Here is an 11,575-nt window from a genome sequence, read left to right as displayed (position 1 = left end):
TTTTTGACAATTCATTTAATTTAGACATATTTCTAACATGCAATCAAATATGACACTCCTGAGCCAGATCAGGTATTGGGTGTGTTTTTCCCACCTAAAGCAACTAATAAAAGCCTTGATAAGTTACATTAGGTGTTTGTGAGAAATAATCTAATTTGCCAATGTGTGCTCTCATGAGGGATCCTTTTCAGAGGGTGGAACATTTTGCAGTAGTCATTAAAAGTTGCACAGTGTGTTGCATTTGGGGGACACTTGTACACTTGTAACATTAGTTATGTTGCTATTAGCTATTTAAATTGTTTTGTTTTAGTTTTTTGTTAATCTCAGCAAACAACTAATTTTCAATGGGGGGGGGGGGGTTGAATAATTATAAGTGCAACTGTATGTACAAACAAAAAGGTTGACTCGAATTAATCGATACAACATATTTATAGGAATATTTGTCTGTTTTTATTTTATTCCCTTTGTTATTTAATTTTTGTTTCATGTTCCCCCTGGCGTGTTACGTTATTATTTTCAATTCCACAGACTTATAATGTATTTAGCAACTTGTTTGTAACCAACTATTTAAGGACACGTAAGAACCCAAAGATAGAAAAAACTATATTGATGTATTTTATGGTGGGAAATAAAACGTAACAATATTAAAAAGTTTAGGGCATTTAACCAAGACCCCATTAAAGAAGCCTGATCAGTTGGGCAGGACAGAAGGCGAAGTGCAAAAACACTACTGACTTCCGGGTTTTAGGACTCAGTCTACGGCTCCCTGCTTGCCTCAAATGACATCAGTTTTATACATTCTGATAGTGACGCGTTGGGAACCACAAACAAATTTCACATTGAGAGATGGGCAAAAATGAGCTACCTCACTGTTGGTCCTGGCACTTTGTTACAAATTAGCAATTACAACATTTTTGTGCCTCAGCACCACTGCGACAGCAAAAGTATGATTCAACAAAAAACACAGCAAGCGCTGCAAACTTTGGAACACGGACCAGAAACAGTGCGGTGTTACGTGAAACACCGCCTTCACTGTCGCAACCTGCCCTTACAACCCAGTGTGTGCGCGCGCGCGCGTGTGTGTGTGTGATAGACAGAGAAGGAGAAGAGAGGGAGACGTTTGACGTGACGTTATCGTTAACCTACCTCACAGCATTATATCCGGTCATTCTATTGAAGTAACAACATCATTTCAGGCTTAAACGTTGTCTCGTTGTCTCGCATTTCCAGAACACTCGACAAGACAAGGTATTGTGGGATATGTAATCAAATGATATTGTAGCTTTTTTATTTGGCGAAGTGCCCGTTCGTGTATTTAAACGGGTGTATGAATTGTGATCCTCGGGGTAGCGCGTGATATTTAAACGTCACTGTAGGATACGAAAGTGTACCACTATATTCTACACGCGTTTATTTAACACTGGTATTCTGCCAACTAAACGCGTTAAAAGTGGAGCAACCCGTCGGCATTTAAACTAGATTTGGCTTTTTGAATTATTCGAAACACATTACTTTCGCTTTCCTGCGCTTGACAAGTTAAGTTTCGTTTCTCCCTCACAGCCTCTTTTTCACTATGGCCGAAGTGGACGATGCTCCGTTTTCTCTGATGAGTCTGGAGGATGAGTTGACCTGCAGCATCTGTCTCAGTACCTTTGACTGTCCCGTGACTACTCCCTGCGGACACAACTTCTGCCAGGACTGTCTCCTCGCCACCTGGAAGGACTCGTACAGCTGTCCTCAGTGTCGAACCCACTTTCCAACCAAACCGGACCTGAAGAAGAACACGGTCCTCAGCACCGTGGTGGAGACCTTCACCCTGAGGTCCAACAAGATCGAGAGCAGCCTGTCCAGAGAGGAGGACAAAGTCGAGAAAAAGGATGTCATTCGCTGTGATGCATGTATGGAAGCAGTGGCGTCCCAGACCTGCCTCACCTGCATGGCTTCTTACTGTGAGGAGCACCTGCGGCCTCACCGCGAAAATCCAATTTTTCGTGTCCACCAGCTGACTGAGCCCGTCGGAGACCTGTTTGAGCGCATCTGCCCGGACCACCACAAGGTGATGGAGCTCTTTTGTGCTCAACATGGCCGCCTGATCTGCAGCCTCTGCCTGCAGCAAGTCCACAAAGGCTGCTCCTTCATGTCTCCTGAGGAGCAGAGGAACCTGAAGGAGGTGAGAGGAAACAAAAACTCAGTTATGTCTAATAGTATCTATCATTGATTTACCTTTATTTTGCATATCCACACCTGGATACCACTGCTGGACAGGATGTTTTGTCATGAGCGCTCATCGGGACTATTTTTTTTAAAGTCACTACTTTAAAATATTGTTTTATTTTTCACTAGCTGTTGTGATGCTGTTTTGGAGAGATTTGACTGAAATGAGCTATTAGACCTGAGCATAACCACCTGGTCAAGTTATAAAGCCCATTCTAAAGCTGAAAAAACAAAACAAAACAAAAAACAAAAAAACAGGATTAAGTCCTAAATTTGTGTTGAGACCATGAACTGAATGAATCACATTTCTCTGTTTGTAGTCTGATTTGAGAGTCAAGCTGGGTTTGCTGGACGGGAAGATTTTGAAGAACAGCAGTGTTCTATCTCAAATGAAGGACATGCAGAACAAGCTGAAGGTAAGTATTTGTTGGGACTTTTACTATACTCTAAACCATAGTTACCCGCAATTCCTGTTCATTTGTTATCCATGCTAATAAGGTTAATCATGGTTTCATGTTCCTCTTGTAGGACTCAGCAACCAACAGGAAGAAAGCTTTGGCAGCTGAGTATCAGCAGATAATGGATATATTGATGCAAGAGGAGCGTGAAGCTCTGAATGCAGTGGATCAAGAGATGGAGAGTGGTCAGACTAAACTCAGGGGACTCATGAAAAAGTTTGTTGAGAACATTGACAACATGAGCAAAGCTAAAGAAGATATTCATAAGCTGCTGAGTCAGTCCAAGTCAGTGGCCTTCCTACAGGTGAGACAGCTGATGAGCAACTCACAAAGCTGCATTTCTACATAATTACACAGCGTGTCAAAAGTAAAGAGGTTACACACCCTGCACTGCTATCTACGTATCTGAAAACTAATTTGAATAAATACATTTAATTTGAATAAGTTAAGTTTAAAGTCAAAAGCTAGGTAGATAGTAGGGACTAGGTTTTTGTGCACTAAAACACTCCAAATTAACACTGAGATCCCTGCAAGCACACACACACAGACTACCCTAATGTAAATAGACTATTTTGCTTTGCTTAGATTATAGCTAGATAGTAATAAAGAAGTGTCAGGAGGGGAGTGAGTTTGGACAGTGGGTGGTGGTTAGGGGGGGTATTTTGTTTAATCTGCCATGGGCTTTGGTCCTGTAGTGGAAATGTTACCAATGCACTGGGTGGACCTTGACCCCAGGGGAGGTTCTTGGACTTTAGTCCCAGAGTGCCAATTGCCAGGAACCTTGTGGTCAAAACACAGCCACTATGAAAATGAATTCATTGCAAAGTTGAGCAGCAAATATAAAGCTGTCTCATCATTATTCAACTAGTTCCTTGCATACTTTGTGATTGTCTGGAGAATTTGCATTTCTCCACAACATAAATTGAAGTCCTGGCAAGACTGGGGATGTTGTAGTCGAGATCTCTGCAGAGAAAATGTCAATGATGACTTGATCATTAATGTCCAGGTCATTATGATGGACATACTGTATGTACATGTGATTTGTCCGTCTTACCTCTCTGAAATCTGTTCTTCTAAATTGGCTTGGCTTGTATTGCTTATGTGCCAGTGATAGCCATGGTCAACATTACAACATGTAAACAAAACTGTGTCAAACTCTCCCATGAATGGCTGGAGGGATTTTCTTTACAATTGGCACAAATGTCTATTGGAACTCAAAAATGAAGTGTTTAAAAATATGATTGTAGACAGATATTGATGTAAACTACACTAATCCTAAATTTCTACAAAATGATCAATGCATTGTTTTGACATAACTAAGGCTCCAAACGTCTTATCAACAGGGTTTATGGAACATTCACAGTCTTAAGCTAATTTCACATATGAGCTCTGGAGAAGATCTAGATTTGTCATATTAGACATGTAACACAGAAGAATGTCTGAGTCAGAACCGTTCTTACGGGAAAAACTGATCGAGTTCAGTGGAGGGTCAGAGCATACAGAGGTCACAACATGACAGAAATTTTTTGCTGACTTTTTTGTTTAAAGCACATTGAAACATTATGTTCCTGTCCTCACAGGCTTCATTTAACATGCCCCCTGCAGTGAACTTTGACCCTTACACCCCACGAATCAACTTGGACTCCAAGAGGGTGAAAGCCACCCAGGACTTTTCTTTTGCCCTGAAGCAGTTTCTGATATCGATCCTTAAACGGCCGATTGAAACCAGACTACCAATATTTCAACCAGGTGAATATACAGTTACATTTGTAAGTTGGAGATACACAGCTGACAATGCAAAGTGCAGTGAAGTCACCCATGCCAAATTGTGTTGCAGAAACCTTTGTTGCAGATAGTGTTACATCTGGTGAGTCTATGCTGTTTGGAAATAGTGCAAACAGAAATCTAATTAAATTGGTGCAAATTAAATTAAATTGCTTTGGTGGGGGGAGGGGTATTGCAATAATTGTGGAAAATCATGCAGAGAAAAATTCCAAAAATGTAAAATGGTCGCATATACAGATGATTGTAGTGTGTTGTGCTGGATGTTTTAAGGTGAAGGAGCTACACATGCCTCAGGATTAAAACCTTCCAGCCCTGAACCTAACCAGCAATCTGGTACGTTAGGAAAGAATCTTTTAAACTCATGACAAATGACAGTTCACAGATAAAATGTCTTTTCTTTTGCCTGTGCCTATTTCAGAGCCACAGTGGCCTTCAGGGAATCCAAGGCCCCCCAGGTCCCACAGTCCAGGTCCAGGTGCCCTACTCAAAGCAGCCACCAAAAAAAGACAAAGTAGGACAATTGCATGAAAAGTTTAATGTCAAAGAAAAATGCAACACTTAAAACTGTCTTTAGGAGCTTTGACTGCTCTGCAGAATTTTCACTTGGTAACAGGACAAACTTGTTTTTTCCTTAGAACAAATAAAAAAACCTGTCCAGTTCACTGAAGAGAAGATGGGGAAAAAGAATGTAGCCAGTTCTATGGAAAACCTGTTGGACTTTGGTTGGGATGATTTAAAAGCCAAATGTCGGTCTGCGGCTGAACGTAGAGAGACACCAGGTAGACACCATCAACAGTGAATAAGACAAAATACGCAGCAGTAACTGGATCTGAAGATGGCATTTTTATTTTGTTTTTTTCATTTCTAGAAGTAGTTTACCAAATTACAAACTCTCACCCCTAAGAAACTCTGACTGAAGTTGAATTGAGGCAACTAAAAAGTTTTAAATATATTTTATTGCTTCCCAAAAGTAAAACATATTGGATGTGTAAAATCAGTGGACACATTTACTAAATCTGTGGTCTATGTTCTTTGAGATTACTGACAAATGACCTGTGTTTTTGTTTTGTAGAAACCTCTGCCATTCCTCTAAACATAACATCCGCTGAGAAAAGAAGTGAACTTCTGAAATGTAAGTGTTAAGAGTGTGGCAGGTACTGTCTCTCAACACAACACTTGTTCCACAAGAACCACAGACCACTTTTGTCTCAAGCTCACAAAAGAGTGGAGTCACATAAACAACACAAGACCGAGCTCAGTTTCTCGATGTAATGCAAAACAAGAAATTTAGGGGGAAAAAAAATCTGTTTCAGATTTCTTTAAAAAAAAAAAGTATTAAAGAAAAAGTATGCAGATGAGGGAGGAGTGTGACAGGGTGGGCCAGGATCTGCAAGTGAAGTAAATCCAAGCTTGTATGACTATTTATGACATAACAAAGCAATTCCTTGATGTGTAGAGTCAACTGAAGCACTAAAGTCCAGGCAGACCCTCGAGTGAGCCAAATAGTGATCTCATCATGCGCTCATCTACCTCTGCAACTGCATCATAAAAGAGCAGCGATCATAATACTTCTTCCCTGGCCTTTCCTTATAGCTTGGAATATGGGTAACTGTTAGGCCCTAAAGCCAGGGGACTGTTTACCCTAGTCATAGAAGCCTCATTGTATGTCCTATGATGGTTTCCCTTCGACTGTGGCTTAATAAATGTAGGAATGTTGGTCATGTTGGGGAACATGAAAAATGTCAAATTTATCACCCACTGCTTAATTTTTAATTTTACCTGAAACAATACAAAACAGTGATATTGACATTTAGAAATAAATGAAAAACGTCAAATAAAAATTAGTAAATAAAAAAGGTAAAAACTGGTGTGATATGGGCTCCTTTATTTATATAAGGCTGCCACCATCTACCACCACCTCCTTACAACCAGCGTTACTAAATGCAGTACTTAGTACATTCAAATCGTACCTACCAACCTAATCATACATTGATTATGTTTGCCAGGAAAACATAATTGTGTTCCAAATAATGCTGGCAAAACCTGTCCTTCAGAAGACAAGTGTCTCTCTTTTGTGTTTGTTTGGATAGAAATGCCTCTCTTCTTCTCTTTTATATACATATATATACCCCCCACACACACACACGCACGCAAATATATATATATTCATATTCACTGGAGGAGGATTAGCTCTCCATGCATCTTTTTTTGTGTGTGTGTTATTTCATACCCACTAATAACACTACTGAACAAGACAGCTTGTTTGCTGTTTACTTGCTGTAGCAGAGCCTTCGCTTCTGAATTACTGACATTTGTTTGGATTCTAGCGCTCCACTCTAGTTAGATTTCATGTGGCTATGCTTGACTTCCTCTGTGTTTGTTCGAAAAGTCCTGTGTATGCACACGGCCCTGTAGTCTCATGCCCTATTATGGCCATTGGCAGAGCCGTGACACAGGACTTTTCAAACAAGAATATGCTTTCAACTTATGAGGACTGACACAGACTTTTCTAAGATCTTAGGAACAAATTTAAGAGAATTTTAAGATTTTATAGGAGACATGGTTGTTTCTCCACATATGGTAACAGCATCTGCATTTGTCATGTCTTTCTTCTGTACCTTCTAGATGGCACCATACTGACTTTGGATCCAAGGACAGCCCACAAACGCATTGCTCTGACTGAGGATTTCACTAAGGCCTCTGTGTCAGATGAGCACACAAAATACCCTGACTGCCCTGAACGCTTTGCTGTCTGCTCCCAGGTGCTCACGTCTAAGGGTTTCTCTAGAGGGCGGCACTACTGGGAAGTTCGACTAAGCAGCAACAACTTCATTGGAATTGGCTTGGCTTACAGCAGCATTGACCGCAAAGGTCCCACCAGTCGACTGGGCCGCAACTCCCAGTCCTGGTGTGTGGAGTGGTTCAACGTAAAGCTGTCAGCTTGGCATAACAGCAGTGAGACAGTGCTGGTCAATCCCAATCCAAAGCGCGTAGGTGTGCTGTTAGATTGTGAGGAGGGCACGGCTACATTCTACAACGTGGCAGACAGGGCGTATCCCTTCCACTGCTTTGTTTTCCCCTTTGCTGAAGCGGTGTATCCAGCCTTCTGGATCTTCTCAAGTGGCTCATCCATTTCTCTGTGTAAACTTCAGGCTTCAGAAGCATGTTAGTCATGTCATAGTCATGCCATTTATTTGCATTACGAATGCTAAGTAATGCTAACAAATTAAAAAGGGTTATAAAAAATTTTATAAAACCAAATTTAAAAAATGAAAAACATAACTTAATACACCTCACATTGGATGTAAATTTTTTTATGTTCCACATCCAGAGGCTGATCTGTTATAAATAATCAGTTCAGTTTTATCAGGGGTTGTCTTTGTCTTTGGTGGAAACTAATCATGTGTGTACTGTTGCAGCAGATGAGCATTTTGTGGTGTGGAAAAAGATGAAATAATAGTCATCTTCCCTATATGTGCTTACTGCATTCTGCTATATACCTTCCGGTTAGGTTTGACTCTAACCAGGTTTAAAAAAATAAGAGATGGTGGTGGGTATTTTGAGGATATTAGTACACAGTATGATGCTTTGCAAAAAAATGCTTGTCAGGACATATTGGAATTACCTTGTTCTGTTATAAGATTATAACAGAACGGTTAGGTGTCCTGTATTAACAGTCCGGATTATTTACGATACACTGATAGAATTATTGTAAATGTGAGTGGATGAAGAAATGGGTTTATCACTTTGGAGCATGTCAGTGCAGTGTTCTAAACAAATTCTGCATTTGAAAATGTTTTCTAGTTTTGGAGTGAGGATATTAACATTATAGCCCTGGGTGATATAACATGACATTTGATCTCTATCATTTTGTAGTAACTGAAGTCTAAGAAATGTTTGGGCCCCCTTTCCTACACAAACTTTTAAAGAGATTCAGAATGTGAAAATGATGGAGGGCAGTTTAGCTGCAAACAAAGGAATAAATCTTATATGTTGTAATAATATTATCATATATGTCCTCATCAGTCCCCGTGTTTTTCACCTATTTACTGAACTGGTAATACCAGAACAACAACACGTGGTGTGTTGAGCTATCTCAACATTTTTTTTAATTAATAATCGAATGTAATGTTTATATCACCCAGCCCTATGTGCTTACTCTATTAAATCTTTAACTGGTTCAGCTGATTAAAACAGGTGTCACATAGACCGTGTTTTTATCAAGTGCTGACAGTCTCTCTTTTGTTTTTCTTTTGAATATTGATGTGGCATTTTGCCTGTATTGAAGCCAGAAAAGAATAGAGAGAAAAGGAAGCGATCACATGCAGCTATGATCAGTCAGATTTTATTCTGGGATGCCATGGTTGCATGGTTTACCCCATAGAAATAAAATGCTATACTATTTTATATCTATGGTAGGAACATTGAACCAAAAAGCTATCACTGTTTGCTTGTCATCAGGTGGTAGGAAGAGAGTAAGATTTATACTTTCCGTGGGGTAAATTATTTGTTGTGTGATGCAAAGTTTACCCCAGCCGGGTGACATTAGTTACAGTGGCTTTTTTTCCTGATGTGACACCAATCAAGTCCATCAGGTGGTAAAGTGTTCGGCCAGTGCAGATACCTGTCAGACCTACTGTCAACACCCTCGTGTAGCTCATTGCAAACCATATTGCTGTCAATTGGTAGAGATCTGTCTTCACACGAGTGGAGTTAGCTGTGTTAACAAACATAACCTAAGCACTCACTTCACTGTATCTGTGACGTGCAGAAGACATTGTTTTGATGGATGAGCTAATAAAAGTTCAGACATGATTGTGGTTAAATCGTTCCATAAGTGAAAATATGTCTGTCATTTCTGCCAGTGCACTTCAGGTGTTGTTAGGTTACATACAGACAGATAAAGACACTCTGCAGCACTGCACGGAAGGTTTGATCCTGTGGTGAACTCTGCCGTTGCTTTTCATCACACTGAATGTTGGTTTGGAGCGGAGAGCTTTCCCACAACACGATACATGTCATGTGTGGGAAAGGTTACCAAGATTTCTAAGATTAAAGAGAAAAACTACTACCTTCTATCGAACCTTCTACCAAGATTAAAGAAAAAACATAATAGTAGTGTCTTTATAATTGGGGAAGTGTGGGGTTTATTTCATGCAACATTTGATTTTTGCTTGTAAAATGCCGTAGCTGCTGTAGCTCAACCACACATTTTGTTGACTCCTAGATCATTTTGTTGTTGTTTTTTTTCTTGTGTGGATCTTTAGCTCAAATGTGTTGTCAAAAGTTAACATCAAACCAATCTTTGTGTAATGCCCCAGTGTCAGTTTACATTTAAAGTACTAGTAGACAATGTATATTATGGTTCAGTAATCAACAGGGGATGCATTAAATATACTGTCATTGTTATTATTCAGAACATTATTGTTCTATTTAGTGTAATTCAAATCAGCTGGTTTTCCAAATATAAAGATTATAAATGATTATCCCTCTCTCACTCTAGCTTTTTTTCTTTTGAAGACGATAAGTTGTTTAAGGAGCAAATCTGTTTTTGGGATGGAGAGTTTCCTGACACTGTGTTGACATTTGTTACTCTCGCTACCCAGATTAAAAACATAATAGTGGTGTTAATAGACTTTGGCTTTTGCTTTTTTCTCGCTTGTAAAATGTATTCTGATTAATAAAACATTTCCTCTCTCACAGTTTTTTTTTTCATTTTAAGATTGTTGAAGCAGCAGTCCATTAAAGGATTCATTCAGTTGTAGAAAAATATTTTATTGGAAAATGGCATTTAAAGAATTCTTGATAAATACCTATGCTTGTATACATAGGCTACAAGTGCTTTGAGTATCGAAATTTCGATAAATATTTTAGGCACTTTATTTGTCACGTGATTATAATTGAGCCAATCCGCGTTGGTGATTGGTAACTCGGTGATTGGTGGAGATCTCCTGACCACAGCCCGGTTTGCTCCAGGTATTGTCGGAGAGCTGTCTAAACGCAGGTCATTGCTCCAACCACTGATATAACAAACCTTGTAACCCGGGAGTTTTATCTAACATTGCGACTTTACTAACACGCATAATATAAGAAAAGCATCAACATCTGTGGCAGAAAACTGGTGTTTGCAGTTTTTAGATGGTTTGTTGCGCTGGTTTTTCTGCAATTACGGCACTGATGCTTGAAGAGACAAACAATAATCGTGTAGCTGTGCACAGTGAATTGCCAGAAATTCTCAATTTTTACAAGGGCCTACCTGATTAAACCTTATGAAGTTTTATATCTAGTCAGTCTTATAAACCTTAGCTCAACTGAATTTAGAATTGCCTGCTTGAAAAGAAGAATATGAATTCACCTTTATTGAATTTCACCTCCATTTTCTTCAACAATGCTAATACTAATAATAATAAACCAGATAAACTGTCAAGTGAATTAGTTTCAGATTGTTATTGGTTGTTAGGGTAAGGGTGAGGACGGTTTTTCTTTAGAGGTTTGCTCTATAAATGTTGAGAAGCTGACCTTACTACAAATGCTTTGTTTTTAATGAATCTGAGAGCTGGTGATTAACTTAAATGGAGCCATGACAAAAAGTAGAGACCAGGTTGTCGAAAACCTCACAATGTTACTTCTAGGCTGTGTTCACATCACAGCTGAAGTGGTCCAAATCTTTAATTTATTTATTGTTTTGTGCCCTCAAGTTACCCAGAACAAACTGTAACCAAGCAGATTTTGAGAAAAGTGCCCGGTGACCTGGTGGTGGTACTATTTGATGTGAACACCCCCCAAAAAAAACTGATTTGGAGGGAAAAAGGGTCAAAATTTTGCATTAAGTCGTGTTTTGTGAATGTATTGAGCCATAGAAATGTCCCAGCACCTAAATGCTCTGTCAGAGACACCATAATCATGACTGATTAAAACACGTACAACTTCATTTCTTGTAACACAGTGTAAACGGGCTGTACCGAGTTGGTTATGGTGTAAATCCGGTGTAAATTCTAGTTGGACTGACTGGTTTGACAAGATATTTGGCAAATGGAAATCTGTCATATTGTCTCTGTTAACTTCTGTACTTGCTGGCCTGACAATCTTTGCATTTGCGGCTGTTGTCTTATCCCATG

At 39.4% G+C, this 11,575-nt stretch overlaps 1 protein-coding gene across 3 annotated transcripts; it reads left to right on the top strand.

Moving 5' to 3' along the window:
- The first annotated feature begins 1,047 nt into the window (after positions 1–1,047).
- On the top strand, positions 1,048–10,157 carry LOC137123927 (E3 ubiquitin/ISG15 ligase TRIM25-like). Of its 3 annotated transcripts, XM_067498339.1 has the most exons (11): positions 1,054–1,248; positions 1,561–2,170; positions 2,535–2,630; positions 2,743–2,976; positions 4,253–4,421; positions 4,510–4,539; positions 4,728–4,790; positions 4,876–4,968; positions 5,093–5,236; positions 5,530–5,589; positions 7,083–10,157. In XM_067498339.1, exons 2-11 carry the CDS (start codon positions 1,574–1,576, stop codon positions 7,625–7,627), a joined length of 2,031 nt encoding a protein of 676 aa, XP_067354440.1. In that variant the 5' UTR covers positions 1,054–1,248; positions 1,561–1,573; the 3' UTR covers positions 7,628–10,157. The 3 variants fall into 3 exon arrangements, with proteins under 3 accessions (XP_067354442.1, XP_067354440.1, XP_067354441.1); XM_067498340.1 differs by lacking the exon at positions 4,510–4,539 and having other exon boundaries at positions 1,055–1,248; XM_067498341.1 differs by lacking the exons at positions 4,510–4,539; positions 4,728–4,790 and having other exon boundaries at positions 1,048–1,248.
- The last annotated feature ends 1,418 nt before the right edge of the window (positions 10,158–11,575 follow it).

This window comes from Channa argus, chromosome 3 (assembly GCF_033026475.1).
Source record: "Channa argus isolate prfri chromosome 3, Channa argus male v1.0, whole genome shotgun sequence".
Classification (NCBI taxonomy): Eukaryota; Metazoa; Chordata; class Actinopteri; order Anabantiformes; family Channidae; genus Channa; species Channa argus.
The sequence above is the reverse complement of the archived record's forward strand: the minus strand, read 5'-3'. Positions and strand labels throughout refer to the sequence as shown.